Below are 17,323 nucleotides of genomic sequence, written 5' to 3'. Positions count from 1 at the left end.
CCAACCAAGATGGCCGCCATGGCTAAAAATAGAACATAGGGGTAAAATGCAGTTTTTGGGTTATAACTCAAAAACCAAAGCATTTAGAGCAAATCTGACATCGGGTAAAATTGTTGATCAGGTCAAGATCTATCTGCCCTGAAATTTTCAGATGAATCGGACAACCCGTTGTTGGGTTGCTGCCCCTGAATTGATAATTTTAAGGAAATTTTGCTGTTTTTGGTTATTATCTTGAATATTATTATAGATAGAGATAAACTGTAAACAGCAATAATGTTCATCAAAGTAAAATTTACAAATAAGTCAACTTGACCGAAATGGTCAGTTGACCCCTTTAGGAGTTATTGCCCTTTTTAGTCCATTTTTAACCATTTTTCGTAAATCTTCGTTATCTTTTACAAAAATCTTCTCCTCTGAAACTACTGGGCCAAATTAAACCAAACTTGGCCACAATCATCATTGGGGTATCTAGTTTAAAAAATGTGTCCGGTGACCCGGCCAACCAACCAAGATGGCCGCCATGGCTAAAAATAGAACATAGGGGTAAAATGCAGTTTTTGGGTTATAACTCAAAAACCAAAGCATTTAGAGCAAATCTGACATGGGGTAAAATTGTTTATCAGGTCAAGATCTATCTGCCCTGAAATTTTCAGATGAATTGGACAACCCGTTGTTGGGTTGCTGCCCCTGAATTGATAATTTTAAGGAAATTTTGCTGTTTTTGGTTATTATCTTGAATATTATTATAGATAGAGATAAACTGTAAACAGCAATAATGTTCATCAAAGTAAGATTTACAAATAAGTCAACGTGACCGAAATGGTCAGTTGACCCCTTTAGGAGTTATTACCCTTTATAGTCAATTTTTAACCATTTTTCGTAAATCTTAGTAATCTTTTAGAAAAATCTTCTTCTCTGAAACTACTGGGCCAAATTTAACTAAACTTGGCCATAAACATCATTGGGGTATCTAGTTTGAAAAATGTGTCCGGTGACCCGGCCAACCAACCAAGATGGCCGCCATGGCTAAAAATAGAACATAGGGGTAAAATGCAGTTTTTGGGTTATAACTCAAAAACCAAAGCATTAAGAGCAAATCTGACAGGAAGTAAAATTGTTGATCAGGTCACGATCTATCTGCCCTGGAATTTTCAGATGAATCGGATAATCGGTTGTTAGGTTGCTGCCCCTGAATTGATAATTTTAAGGAAATTTTGCTGTTTTTGGTTATTATCTTGAATATTATTATAGATAGAGATAAACTGTAAACAGCAATAATGTTCATCAAAGTAAGATTTACAAATAAGTCAACTTGACCGAAATGGTCAGTTGACCCCTTTAGGAGTTATTGCCCTTTTTAGTCCATTTTTAACCATTTTTCGTAAATCTTAGTTATCTTTTACAAAAATCTTCTCCTCTGAAACTACTGGGCCAAATTTAACCAAACTTGGCCACAATCATCATTGGGGTATCTAGTTTAAAAAATGTGTGGCGTGACCCGGCCAACCAACCAAGATGGCCGCCATGGCTAAAAATAGAACATAGGGGTAAAATGCAGTTTTTGGCTTATAACTCAAAAACCAAAGCATTAAGAGCAAATCTGACAGGAAATAAAATTGTTGATCAGGTCACGATCTATCTGTCCTGGAATTTTCAGATGAATCGGATAATCGGTTGTTAGGTTGCTGCCCCTGAATTGGTAATTTTGAGGAAATTTTGCTGTTTTTTTTTTCTTAATTTACAATAGGTCAACTATATTTGTTGTATTGAAAAATTGTTAGCTGTACATGTCTGCTTTTATTAAAAGGACATCTCCCTTAACAGATAAACAAGGCCCCACTGATTAAAATGCAAAAGTCTGTTAACAACCGGTTTTCTGGTCTGTTTTTTTCTCTGAAAGAATAATGGAAATTATTTCTAAAGAATAAAGAATGTCATGTGGCCCCTTGTTATACAATAAGAGAAGCTAATTCTTAACCAATACGACATAATAGCCACATGGGTGTCTCCAAATGGGAAAGTGAAAAACCAGATCGATCACATACTGATTAATAAGAAATGGAGGTCATCATTATTAGATGTGAAAGTGAAAAGAGGTGCAGATGTATACAGCGATCATCACCTAGTCATTGGAAAGATCAGACTAAAATTAAGAAAAAATAAATGCAAAACACCAAGCAAGATCATAGACTTTGGAAAACTTAAACAACCTGAAATACAACAAAACTTCAATATAGAACTGAAGAACAGATTTGAGGTCTTACAACTTGAAGAAAATGAGATTGACATAAACTCTAAATGGCAACATATGAGTGAAATTTATTTAAAAACAAGTGAAGACATCTTAGGTTACAAGAATAAAGAAAGAAAGGAATGGATATCTGAAAAAACCTGGGCTCTAATTATGGAAAGAAAACTGTTAAAATCAAAAACCAACCAAGCAACAGGAGAACAACAAGAGAGAACAAAAGATCTATACAATAGTAAGGAAAAGGAAGTGAAAAAGAATGCTAAGGCAGACAAAAAGGCATACATAGATAAGATTGCAGAAGAGGCTGAAAATGCATCTAAAGTTGGAGATATGAGAAAGCTATATAACATTACAAAACAGCTTAGTGGCAGAGTAAATACCAACAGTACTCACATCAAAGATAAAGATGGTCAGACAATATGCAAATTTGAGAAACAACTGGAAAGATGGAAAGAGCATTTTGAAGAGGTGTTGAATAGGCCTGAACCAGAAATCTCAGTTGACAGGACAGAGGAAGCTCCACCACCAATAGAAATAGAAATGGGACCCATAACAGATGATGAGATCAAAGCAGCCATTAAAAAACTTAAAAACAACAAAGCTCCTGGGGTAGATGGCATACCAGCAGAAGTACTAAAATCAGACATAAATCTCAACGTGAACATCCTACGTGATTTGCTGAATGAAATATGGGAAAAAGAAATACTACCTACCCAGTGGAAAGATGGTATCATCATAAAACTACCAAAGAAAGGTAACCTTACAGATTGTAACAACTGGCGTGGAATTACTTTACTATCAGTGCCTGGTAAGATACTTTGTAGAATAATTTTAGAACGAATCAAAGACAAAATCGATACCATTCTACGGGAAGAACAAAGTGGATTTAGAACAAACCGTGCATGTATAGATAACATCCTCATACTGAGAAATATTATAGAACAGGCACTAGAATGGAGGTCACCCATATATATAAATTATGTGGATTTCGAAAAAGCCTTTGATAGCGTCCATAGAGAGTCACTCTGGTACATCATGAGTATGTATGGAATTCCACAAAAAATAATTAACATCATTATGGAAATGTATGATGGTTTTAGATGTGCAGTCAGACATGATGGAAAACTATCAGATTGGTTTTTAATAACATCTGGAGTAAGACAGGGATGCATAATATCTCCTTTTCTCTTTATATTGGTGGTTGACTGGGTAATGAAGAAGACAACAACTGAAAATCATGGTATACAGTGGGGACTAACAACATTTTTGGAGGACATGGACTTTGCTGATGATATCAGCCTCTTTTCTCATACACATGAACACATGCAGAAAAAGACAGATAAAGTAACATCAGAGGCAGCAAAAGTAGGACTGAAGATAAATGTAAAGAAAACTAAGGTGATGAAGATAGGTACAAAGAACAATAAAGCAATAACAGTGAATGGAAAAGAACTGGAACAAGTAAACTCATTTAATTATCTTGGTAGTAGAGTAAATGCAGAAGGAAATATTGAAGAAGAAGTTAACATCCGTATTGGCAAAGCAGCTTCTGCATTCAAAAACCTGAATAACATATGGAAAAACAACAAAATATCCAGAAAGACAAAGATCAGATTGTATGTGAGCAATGTAAGATCAGTTCTGTTGTACGGTTCAGAAACATGGAAAACAACCAAAAAAGTAGAAAGTCGAATTAGAGGATTCGAAGGACGCTGTTTGAGACGAATAATTAACATCAGATGGCCAAGTGTAATTTCAAACAGTGAACTATCAGAAAGAACAGGTGTGAAGAATATAGTGAATGAAATCATGAGAAGGCGGTGGAAATATATTGGACATATACTGCGAATGGATAACAACCGGCATGTGAAAAAGGTATTGACATGGACACCGCAAGGGAAAAGAAAGCCTGGAAGACCGAAAGGCACATGGAGGAGAGATATAGCAGCAGAGATAAAAAGACATGGATACACCTGGAAACAAATAGAAAGAATCGCGAAAGATAGAACGAGTTGGAGGTCCCTTGTTGATGCCTTATGTGTTCAAGAACATGAAGAGGATTAAGTTAAGTTAAGTTTGTTATCTTGAATATTATTATAGATAGAGATAAACTGTAAACAGCAATAATGTACAGCAAAGTAAGAACTAAAAATAAGTCACTATGACCAAAATAGTCAATTGACCCCCCTAAGGAGTTATTGCCCTTCATAGTCAATTTTTAACAATTTTTCTTAAAATTTGAAGATTTTCAATAACATTTTCCACAGAAAGTACTGTTAGAGATAATTGTAAGCAGCAAGAATGTTTAGTAAAGTAAGATCTACAAACACATCACCATCACCAAAACACAATTTTGTCATGAATCCATCTGTGTCCATTGTTTAATATTTACATAGACCAAGGTGAGCGACACAGGCTCTTTAGAGCCTCTAGTTTTGTTATTATCTTGAATATCATTATAGATAGAGATAAACTGTAAACAGCAATAATGTACAGCAAAGTAAGAACTAAAAATAAGTCAGTATGACCAAAATAGTCAATTGACCCCCTAAGGAGTTATTGCCCTTCATAGTCAATTTTTAACAATTTAAGATTTTCAAGTACTGTTATAGATAGAGATAATTGTAAGCAGCAAGAATGTTTAGTGAAGTAAGATCTACAAACACATCACCATCACCAAAACACAATTTTGTCATGAATCCATCTTTGTCCATTGTTTAATATTCACATAAACCAAGGTGAGCGACACAGGCTCTTTAGAGCCTCTAGTTTTTCAGTTCCTATATTATGGGATAAATGAAATTAATATTTGTTCAGCAGCTTGACAGTTATGAGTTGTATCATACTTTTGGTTTGCCAATAGTGAATACTTTGAATATTTCAATATATGTTAAATGATTTAAAAAAAAAATGTCAAACTTTTTTCAAGATCTACAAGAATTACTTTGTATTTAGTCAGCAGTTTATCCACTATCATTTATACGTTAATAACTAAAAAAAAATTGTTTATTATGTATGTACAAAGTATATGTATATTGTATAATCAGTCCTTCTCTGTATTAATTGTTTTTTTAATTGATTCAGAAAAAGTGTAGCATAAAAAATATTTGTTGCTTTTAGCAATACATTTTGTGGATGATAATTTAACAATAGACATTTGTAAATTAAAACTATTACAGAAATTGGTTCTCTGAAAATACACATTATTATTCTTTGGTAGAATTTTTTTCCAGCCTTTTTCAGTTGTCTATTTTGTATTTTTCAGGCTTTCGTTATATAGTTTAAAACCACCTCCAGTTATTAAAATTCCTGTGACTGTAACAATGACAAAGAAAATGATTGTCAAGGACCGTCCAAGAATAGTCCGATTTCACATTGATGTGACAGGTTAGTATCTTGCAAATGGTTCTTAAATTAGAAATAAAGAAACCAATAAAGTAATTTAACTCAAAGCCAGGGAAAACATTGAGAGAAAGAAACAATTATATATATATTTAGGAATGTAGGTGTAATTGATATGCTGAAGTGTGATAGTCAATCTGAAGTGCAAAGATTTGGAAAGATTTTGGTCTAGTTGACCCATGATGGCTAGTTTACAATCTGCACCGATGCTATGTATATGTATGGTTGAAATAAAGAATCATATGTTAAGGAAACATCATCCTGCAATCAGCCTGTTTACTATACATGCTATACAAAACAGGATCATGTACTTATTGTATATGGTTTAAATGTCAATTGTTAGAACCCTGCTTATATTATACTTTTATTTTATCTAACGTCCATCTGTTTGAATGATGTTTGCGACATTTGAAAAACAAGAATATTTTTTATATTTTGTATGTCCTTATTTACAATTTCATGATAAATGCGTGATTGTCCTCTTTAATTTTGGTGCAAGTGAACATAGTTATGTGTTAACAGTTTATTTTAAATTTGTTCCTATAATTAGTTCAATGTTTACTGTAATATTAGTATACTGAGAGTCTGTCTGCTGCCCTGTAGGACTTATATAATGCCACACTTCAGTGTACTTAAATAAACAAATAAACATTATACACACTGTAATATTATTAGCTCACCTGGCCTAAAAGGCCATGTGAGCTTTTCTTATCACTTGGCGTCCGTCGTCGTCGTCGTCGTCGTCGTTAACAATTTTTCAAACATCTTCTCCTCTGAAACTACTGAATGGATTTGAATGAAACTTAACATGATTGTTCCTTAGTATATCCTGCACAAAATGTGCGCTTCGATTTTTGATCCGTCAAAAAACATGGCCGCCGTTACTTAAAATAGAACATAGGGGTCAAATGCAGTTTTTGGCTTATATCTCAAAAACGAAAGCATTTAGAGCAAATCTGACGAGGGGTAAAAATGTTCATTAGGTCAAGATCTATCAGCCCTGGAATTTTCTGATGAATCAAACAAACCATTGTTGGGTTGCTGCCACTTAATTGGTAATTTTAAGGAAATTTTGCAGTTTTTGGTCATTATCTTGAATATTATTATAGATAAAGATAAACTGTAAACAGCAAAAAAGATCAGCAAAGTAAGATCTACAAATAAGTCAATATGACCAAAATTGTCAATTGACCCCTTAAGGGGTTATTGTCCTTTAATGACAATTTTTCACAATTTGTTCATCATATTTGCTAACTTTAAAAAATCTTCTCCTCTGAAACTACTGAATGGATTTGGTTAAAACTTAGCATGATTGTTCCTTAGATTATCCTGCACAAAGTGTGTGCTTTGATTTTTGATCCGTCAAAAAACATGGCCGCCGTTACTTAAAATAGAACATAGGGGTCAAATGTCGTTTTTGGCTTATATCTCAAAAACGAAAGCATTTAGAGCAAATCTGACAAGGGGTAAAAATGTTCATTAGGTCAAGATCTATCAGCCCTGAAATTTTCAGATGAATCAAACAAACCATTGTTGGGTTGCTGCCACTTAATTGGTAATTTTAAGGAAATTTTGCAGTTTTTGGTCATTATCTTGAATATTATTATAGATAAAGATAAACTGTAAACAGCAAAAATGATCAGCAAAGTAAGATCTACAAATAAGTCAATTTGACCAAAATTGTCAATTGACCTCTTTAGGAGTTATTGCCCTTTAAAGACTTTTTTTCACAATTTGTTCATCATGTTGACTTACTTTAAAAAATCTTCTCTTTTGAAACTGCTGTATCAATTTCAGCCAAACTTAGGCTAAATGAGTTTCAGAGTTTCAGAGTATCTAGTATAAATTTTATATTTCATTTCCTTGTATGTCAAGAAACATAGCTCCTATGGCTAAAATAGAACATAGGAGAAAATGATTTTTTTTTGCTTTTGAAGAAAATAGGACGATTCAAAGAACATTTAAATAAATTGAAAAGCCAAAATAATCATTGATGAGAGATTAAACCAAAAAAATTCAGGTGAGCGATTCAGGCTCTTGAGAGCCTCTTGTTATACTGAGAGTCCGTCTGCTGCCCTGTATGACTTATATAATGCCACACTTCAGTGTACTTGAATAAACATTATACACACTGTAATATTATTATACTGAGAGTCCGTCTGCTGCCCTGTATGAGTTATATAATGCCACACTTCAGTGTACTTGAATAAACATTATACACACTGTAATATTATTATACTGAGAGTCCGTCTGCTGCCCTGTATGACTTGTATAATGCCACACTTCAGTGTACTTAAATAAACATTATACACACTGTAATATTATTATACTGAGAGTCGGTCTGCTGCCCTGTATGACTTATATAATGCCACACTTCAGTGTACTTGAATAAACATTATACACACTGTAATATTATTATACTGAGAGTCCGTCTGCTGCCCTGTATGACTTATATAATGCCACACTTCAGTGTACTTGAATAAACATTATACACACTGTAATATTATTATACTGAGAGTCCGTCTGCTGCCCTGTATGACTTATATAATGCCACACTTCAGTGTACTTGAATAAACATTAATTTATACACACTGTAATATTATTATCACTTGGCGTCCGTCGTCGTCGACGTCGTCGTCGTTAACAATTTTTCAAACATCTTCTCCTCTGAAACTACTGAATGGATTTGAATGAAACTTAAAATGATTGTTCCTTAGATTATCCTGTTCAAAGTGTGTGCTTCGATTTTTGATCCGTCAAAAAACATGGCCGCCGTTACTTAAAATAGAACATAGGGGTCAAATGCAGTTTTTGGCTTATATCTCAAAAACGGAAGCATTTAGAGCAAATCTGACATGGGGTAAAAATGTTCATTAGGTCAAGATCTATCAGCCCTGAAATTTTCAGATGAATCAAACAAACCATTGTTGGGTTGCTGCCACTTAATTGGTAATTTTAAGGAAATTTTGCAGTATTTGGTCATTATCTTGAATATTATTATAGATGAAGATAAACTGTAAACAGCAAAAATGATCAGCAAAGTAAGATCTACAAATAGGTTAATATGACCAAAATTGTCAATTGACCCCTTAAGGGGTAAATGTCCTTTAATGACAATTTTTCACAATTTGTTCATCATATTTGCTAACTTTAAAAAATCTTCTCCTCTGAAACTACTGAATGGATTTGGATGAAACTTAGCATGATAGTTCCTTAGATTATCCTGCACAAAGTGTGTGCTTTGATTTTTGATCGGTCAAAAAACATGGCCGCCCTTACTTTAAATAGAACATAGGGGTCAAATGCAGTTTTTGGCTTATATCTCAAAAACGAAAGCATGTAGAGCAAATCTGACATGGGGTAATGTTTGCCTGGCATGGTTCAATATGTTCAATAAGGCATTGTTTACCAGGTGAGCGATTCAGGCTCTTGAGAGCCTCTTGTTATACTGAGAGTCCGTCTGCTGCCCTGTATGACTTGTATAATGCCACACTTCAGTGTACTTAAATAAACATTATACACACTGTAATATTATTATACTGAGAGTCCGTCTGCTGCCCTGTATGACTTATATAATGCCACACTTCAGTGTACTTGAATAAACATTATACACACTGTAATATTATTATACTGAGAGTCCGTCTGCTGCCCTGTATGAGTTATATAATGCCACACTTCATTGTACTTAAATAAACATTATACACATTTTACAAATAAAGGTTGCACTTCTGTAAATTAAACAACGCAATTTCCTATAGGAACTCCCTTTACTGCCAAAACAGTGCCACTTTTACTATAAAGTTTTGTAGAAAATAATATCCTAGAATGGAATGTTGATATGAACTACTTTTTTATTCAAAGGTTTAAACATGGGACTGTGTGGCATATTTTCAACATGTATATGCCTTGAACTACTAAGAGTTTAAACATATACTAAAATTTTGTACTACCCCTTCCTTCACTTTGGGTCTTTCCAAGAATTCCACATAGTGTTTGAGATGGTGGCAAGTGATGGAACAATAATGGAGCAACTGTTAAGAGTTCAGTGGCGGATCCAGAATTTTTTGTAAGGGGGCCCGCTGACTGACCTAAGGGGAGGCTGCACCAGTCACGCTTTAATGATTCCCTATATAATCAACCAAATTTTTCCCACAAAAAGGGGGGGGGGGGGCTGGATCCGCCTACGGAGTTATAGTTTGTGTCCCTACCAAACATTTCTTATTTCTCCAGTTGCAGTAAAAACTATCCATAATCTATCTTATTTCTTACTCTCATTCAGAGCCGCTGAATAGATTTGCTGCTTAAACTTTATTTCGTTCAGAATTATCAAGTAGTTTTTGCATTCAAACAACTACCACGTTTTTCAGTCATTGAAGTTTGTTCTGGTTTTAATAGGGGAAAAAAATGTGCAAGTATCATCTGTAATGCATAGGGTCAATTTCTGAACAATTATAAATTTTGGCTAATTTTTGTCTAAGCTTGCTAACTACTTTACAGTTATGACTGGAACTGCAATGGCTTTTGATAATGACTGTTTTGAGATAAACAAGCTATAATTAAAACCTGAAAAATTTTTGTTATCAATTTAACAAATCGACTTCTACTTTCAACTTGCATTTTATGTAATCACACACTTCTGTGTTACCACCAAAGTACTTCAGCGTGACCATCATGGTTTGGTGTACCATCTTGGGTCAAAGTCCTGCATATATATATTTATCAATGATTGAGGGATAAATTTTATAAATTCAAGAAATGGGAGATAACTTTTGATGTTATAAAAAATGAAAATTGTTATAACTCGATAGATATAACAGTTCATCTGTAAACTGTGATACTGTAATTAAAACTTCTATGACATTAGGTTTATATTTACCTACGATAAACAATACCTTGAAATGAGTTTTAAGAGAATAGTTGATAAAAAAATGAGAATGGCATTCTACCAGGATTTAAACATGTGTTAAGTACCGGTATATAGAAAATTAATACGCTTCAAACTTGAATAAATCGATTGTTTTATACTTATAGGACCAGATCATATGTCCATATATATTACTCCAGTCCCCGGTGCTAAACTTACAAGATGGTCTATAACGAATGATTTTGATCTCTATCCAACAAGACTGCCATCAGGTGTTTCAGGATCCACATACTTCATTTACTACTCTTATGGGATAAAACCAGATCATCCATGGAGTTTCTTTGTTGATATAAAGGTATGTAATATTGTAATTACCTATAAATTATCGTTGGTCATCTCAACAAGATTGATTTTCATGCTTGATCAAGTATGGCCAACTTTTTTTAGTGAGAAAAGCAAATGAGTTGAGATGAACAATGATAATCTGTTTAAAGATAATTTACCCATGACCACGTTGTTAATTTCATTGACAACGGGACATGTGCCCTTAGTTTTTTATTTCATTGACAACGGGACATGTGCCCTTAGTTTTTTATATCACTCTACTGTACTGAGAAAGGAAATTGTCAGTCAGTAAGATCAAAGGAAATTTTGTAAAATAGCGAAAATATTAATTAGTTTAAAATATAAACTCATGATTTTCAGGCTTATGATACAGACTACAAACTCCAGGTAAAATTTAATAACACAATTCACTTTTGTCATTTATGACTTAAATTGTTATTGCAACTATATAGTTGGTGGAAAATTTTGTCAAAGGTGTTTTACTCAAGTTCTGCTTGACTTTTTTAACTCACCTGGTCCGAAGGGCCAAGTGAGCTTTTCTCACCACTTGGCGTCCGTCGTCCATCCTCGTCGTTAACCTTTTACATTATGAACTTCTTCTAGAGAACCACTGAATGGAATGAAACACAACATAGCATGAATGTTCCTTATGAGGTGCTGACCAAGTGTTGTTACTTTGTAGCCGATCCATCATCCAAGATGGCCGCCAGCGGGGGACTTAGTTTAAAATAGGACCCTATGTGAAATGCATACAAATGACTTCTTTTAGAGAACCACTGAATGGAATGAAACAAAAAATAGCATGAACGTTCCTTACCAGGTGCTGACCAAGTGTTGTTACTTTGTAGCCGATCCATTATCCAAAATGGCCGCCAGCGAGGGACTTAGTTTAACATAGGACCCTATGGGAAATGCATACAAATGACTTCTTTTAGAGAACCACTGAATGGAATGAAACAATACATAGCATGAATTTTATTTACAAGGTGCTGACAAAGTGTTGTTACTTTGAAGTCGATCCATCATCCAAAATGGCCACCAGCGAGGGACTAAGTTAAACATAGGACCCTATAGGAAATGCATACAAATTTCTTCTTTTAGAGAACCACTGATTGAAATGAAACCAAATATTGCATGAAAGTTCCTTATGAGATGCTGACCAAGTGTTGTTACTTTGTAGCTGATCTATCATCTAAGATGGCCGCCAGTGGGGGACTTAGTTTAACATAGGACCCAATGGGAAATGCATACAAAAGTCTTCTTCAAAAGAACTACTTAATGGAATGAAACCAAACATAGCATGAATGTTCCTTATGAGGTGCTGAGAAAGTGTTGGAACTTAGTAGCCAATCCATTATCCAAAATGGCTGCCAGCAGGGGACTTAGTTTAACATAGGACCTCATGAGAAATACATACAAATATCTTCTTTTAGGAAACCACAGAATGGAATGTAATATTAAACCAAATTTTTATCTTTTTTAGCTCACCTGGCCCAAAGGGCCAAGTGAGCTTTTCTCAGCACTTGGCGTCCGGCGTCCGTCGTCCGTCGTCTGTCGTCCGTCGTCTGTCGTCCGTCGTCTGTCGTCCGTCGTCGTCTGGCGTCGTTAACTTTTACAAAAATCTTCTCCTCTGAAACTACTGGGCCAAATTTAACCAAACTTGGCCACAATCATCATTGGGGTATCTAGTTTAAAAAATGTGTCTGGTGACCCGGTCAACCAACCAAGATGGCCGCCATGGCTAAAAATAGAACATAGGGGTAAAATGCAGTTTTTGGCTTATAACTCAAAAACCAAAGCATTTAGAGCAAATCTGACATGGGGGTAATATTGTTCATCAGGTCAAGATCTATCTGCCCTGAAATTTTCAGATGAATCGGACATTTCGTTGTTGGGTTGCTGCCCCTGAAATGGTAATTTTAAGGAAATTTTGCTGTTTTTGGTTATTATCTTGAATATTATTATAGATAGAGATAAACTGTAAACAGCAATAATGTTCAGCAAAGTAAGATCTACAAATAAGTCAACATGACCAAAATGGTCAGTTGACCACTTTAGGAGTTATTGCCCTTTATAGTCAATTTTTAACCATTTTTCGTAAATCTTAGTAATCTTTTAGAAAAATCTTCTCCTCTGAAACTACTGGGCCAAATTTAACCAAACTTGGCCACAATCATCATTGGGGTATCTAGTTTAAAAAATGTGTCCGGTGACCCGGCCAACCAACCAAGATGGCTGCCATGGCTAAAAATAGAACATAGGGGTAAAATGCAGTTTTTGGCTTATAACTCAAAAACCAAAGCATTTAGAGCAAATCTGACAAGCGGTAAAAGTGTTTATCAGGTCTAGATCTATCTGTCCTGAAATTTTCAGATGAATCGGACAACCTGTTGTTGGGTTGCTGCCCCTGAATTGGTAATTTTAAGGAAATTTTGCTGTTTTTGGTTATTATCTTGAATATTATTATAGATAGAGTTAAACTGTAAACAGCAATAATGTTCAGCAAAGTAAGATTTACAAATAAGTCAGCATGACCAAAATAGTCAGTTGACCCCTGAAGGAGTTATTGCCCTTTATAGTCAATTTTTAACCATTTTTTCGTAAATCTTAGTAATCTTTTACAAAAATCTTCTTCTCTGAAACTACTGGGCCAAATTAAAATAAACTTTGCCACAATCATCATTGGGGTAATTTGTTTAAAAAATATGTGGCGTGACCTGGCCAATCAACCAAAATGGCTGCCACGGCTAATAATAGAACATAGGGGTAAAATGCAGTTATTGGCTTATAACTCAAAAACCGAAGCATTAAGAGAAAATCTGACAGGGTTTAATTGTTTATCAGGTCAAGATCTATCTGCCCTGATGTTTTCACATGGATCTGACAACCCGTTGTTAGGTTACTGTCCTGAATTGGTAATTTTAAGGAAATTTTGCCGTTTTTTGTTATTATCTTGAATATTATTATAGATAGAGATAAACTGTATACAGCAATAACGTTCAGCAAAATAAGATCTACAAATAAGTTTACATGACCAAAATAGTGAATTGACCCCTTAAGGAGTTATTGCCCTTTATAGTTAATTTTTAACATTTTTCATAAATTTTTGTAAATTTGTAGAAAATATTTTCCACTGTAATTACTGGGCCAAGTTCATTATAGACAGAGATAATTGTAGCAACAAGAATGTTCAGTAAAGTAAGATCTACAAACACATCCCTATCACCAAAACACAATTATGTCATGAATTTATCCGTGTCCATTATTTAATATGCACAAGACCAAGGTGAGCGACACAGGCTCTTTAGAGCCTCTAGTTTATATAGTTTCAAAAACCCAAGTAGAGTCAGGTGAGCGATACAGGCTCTTTAGAGCTTCTAGTTAAACAGCTATTGGAAAAATGTAATTATTTTTTATCACACAGTATGCAAATAGGTGTTTTGACGATAAAATTGAAAATAGAAATGGTGAATATGTCAAAGAGACATCAACCTGACCAAAGAGAAGATAACAACTGAAGGCTACCGATGAATCTTCAACACAGCAAGATAATCCAACTCCTGGAGAGGGGCTTCAGCTGTCCCCTATATAAAAATGTGTCTTTAATAGTTCATTGAAAAAGGATGTCATACTAAACTCCTAAACTTATAAATGATAGTATGAATTAATTAGTAATTGTATAACTAATAATATATACTGAAAATGATCTTTACCAATAGTATTAGTTTTACTGATAATTAGTAGCTCTGAGCAGTTTATCAGAGTTTTTGTGTTTGTAGGCACCAGTTGGATATCCAGAGGACAAGCCATTGGTTGATATTGCCTTTAATGGCCACTACTCACATGGCAAAGACAAGACATCTCCTGAATTAGATGATTTTAAGAAGAGTCTACCCGACTGGGTGGTCACCATGTCATGGATATGTTCTTATGATTCATATTTGTTTTGAAAATTGCTGTGTTTTATATATCAGTATTCAGTCTGTTACAGCATTTTTCTCTAGAATTTAATGTTTTTTTTAAATTGTGAATTCAAATTCAATTAGACTAAGCTTGATTCCTGTATCAATTATCAATTTCATAAATGAATCAGTGGGTACCATTGTGTTATGTAAGGTTAATCAGCATGAGTTTTATAGATCACTGTTGTTTAGAGTCATAAATCCAACACACGTATACATATCATTACAATTTTGTACTTTGTCAACAATCATAATTGAGTGATATATATCTACTATTGTCTCTTTTCCCCCATTTTTATGCCCCCATTCTAGGGGAGGGGGCATTAAGTTAATGTTTTGCCCTTGTATGTCCAGACAGATCCTTAAATATTGACAATCACTGACAAGAATTTTTGTTAATTTAACGTAAAAATGTTAGGGGTAAATGTAATTCATAAGATTTTATATCTTAAACACTAATTAAATAATAGTTTCGAGTGTAATTTTTGTGGAGCCTGCAACTTTTGTTGCAGAAAGCTGGACATAGTGATAGTGATCCGGCGACGGCGTTAGCTATTAAACTTCTTAAAAGCTTTATATTTTAAATGATGGAAGACCTGGATGCTTCATACCTTGTATATAGATGCCTCATGTTACAAACTTTCCTTGCAAGGTATATATGTGAATGAGACAGTTTTCAATTGACCTTGGTCTCATTTCATGGATCAGTGAACAAGGTTAAGTTTTGGGGGTCAAGTCCATATCTCGAGATACTATAAGCAATAGGTCTAGTTTATTCGGTGTATGTAAGGACTGTAAGGTGTACATGTCCAACTGGCAGGTGTCATCAGATCTTGACCTCATTTTCATGGTTCAGTGGTTATAGTTAAGTTTTTGTGTTTTGGTCTGTTTTCCTTATACTATATGCAATAGTTTGATTTTTTTCTGTTCAATCAATAATGAAAGTGAAATAGTGAAATAACAATTCGCTTTTTGCAGCCAAAAAGGTTCAATTTTGTCAAATTACGCTAAGAAACATTGATAATTAGTTATTCACTTGCAAGTGAATGAGTCGACCTCTTAAAATCCGTATTCATGTGAACTTCGATTTAACCCCTAGCTAGAGATTGACAACGCATGCATTGTACGTGTACTGGTTATTTAAAGAAAAAGAATGTCAACAATGAAAGTGAAACTACGGTAAATCATTTGATTACTAATGCGATGCACATAAAATCATTCTTATAAGGTTAAAAACAATGAGAAACATCTATTTTTAATCTATAAAATAAAATCGAACAGATCTATAAAAATCCAATTGCACGTGTTAGTTTAATCTATTCATATCTTTATTTATGTTTACATCGCTTATATGGTCATCTGAGGTCAAATCGATAATTAATTAGATGTTGTCTGGACTAAAATACACACGAAACAAACCTATATATTATCTACCCCATGCTCTGTAAACTGTTTATTTTAGACTTTTGATAGTTTGGATAAATGTTTTACATTGTTATAAATCAAATATGAGAATTTTAGTCAAATCGGTGACCATGAATTTGACAGCTAGTGCACCTTTAAGTATTTGTATTTTGGTCTTTTTTTCTTAATTTACAATAGGTCAACTATATTTGTTGTATTGAAAAATTGTTAGCTGTACATGTCTGCTTTTATTAAAAGGACATCTCCCTTAACAGATAAACAAGGCCCCACTGATTAAAATGCAAAAGTCTGTTAACAACCGGTTTTCTGGTCTGTTTTTTTCTCTGAAAGAATAATGGAAATTATTTCTAAAGAATAAAGAATGTCATGTGGCCCCTTGTTATACAATAAGAGAAGCTAATTCTTAACCAATACGACATAACACTGAGAAGTTTACAAGTCCCAATTTCCTGAACACTAATACTGACAAGTTTATAAGTACCAATATTCTAACATTGAGTAGTTCATAAGTCCCAATATCCCATACACTAATTCTGAAAAGTTCATAAGTCCCAATATCCTAAACACTAACATTGAGCAGTTAATAAGTCCCAATATCCCAAATAATTACACTTAAGCGTTCATAAGTCGCAATATCCTAAACACTAATAGTGAAAAGTTCACAAGTCTCAATATCCTAAACACTAACACTGAGCAGTTCATAAGTCCCAATATCCCATACACTAACACTGAGCAGTTTATAAGTCCCAATATCCTAAACACTAACACTGAGCAGTTTATAAGTCCCAATATCCCATACACTAACACTGATTAGTTCATAAGTTCCAATATCCCATACACAATATAGGCAATACCCATTCTCCAGCTGCCGTCTCTACCTCAATGTTTTTGTTAGTAATGCAAATACTGTCTCCATTAGTGTGATAGAACAATTTCAATGCATAACTTTTTATAAATAGTGCCTACTGTTCATGACACAGGTGAAATGTTTATGCTGTTTTATTTATTTTATTTATTAGATTTATCATGTTGAATGTGATTTTTTTAAAGTTTAAATTAAAATTTACGTGTATA

General features: G+C 34.0%; 1 protein-coding gene across 4 annotated transcripts in view; it reads left to right on the top strand.

The window, feature by feature from the left end:
* LOC139517422 (endoplasmic reticulum metallopeptidase 1-like) overlaps positions 1 to 16,851 on the top strand; it is a 39,268-nt gene extending 22,417 nt beyond the window's left edge. For 2 of the 4 annotated variants that reach the window (XM_071308426.1, XM_071308435.1), the window contains 3 exons: positions 5,517 to 5,638; positions 10,685 to 10,872; positions 14,642 to 16,851. In XM_071308426.1, the coding sequence (XP_071164527.1) occupies positions 5,517 to 5,638; positions 10,685 to 10,872; positions 14,642 to 14,812 (481 nt within the window). In that variant the 3' untranslated portion in view covers positions 14,813 to 16,851. Of the gene's footprint in view, positions 1 to 5,516; positions 5,639 to 10,684; positions 10,873 to 14,641 lie in introns of those variants that run through there. The other 2 variants (XR_011663142.1, XR_011663141.1) reach the window with 1 other exon arrangement.
* Positions 16,852 to 17,323: the final 472 nt, after the last annotated feature.

The sequence above is a fragment of the Mytilus edulis genome, chromosome 1 (genome assembly GCF_963676685.1).
Source record: "Mytilus edulis chromosome 1, xbMytEdul2.2, whole genome shotgun sequence".
Taxonomy (NCBI): domain Eukaryota; kingdom Metazoa; phylum Mollusca; class Bivalvia; order Mytilida; family Mytilidae; genus Mytilus; species Mytilus edulis.
The sequence above is the reverse complement of the archived record's forward strand: the minus strand, read 5'-3'. Positions and strand labels throughout refer to the sequence as shown.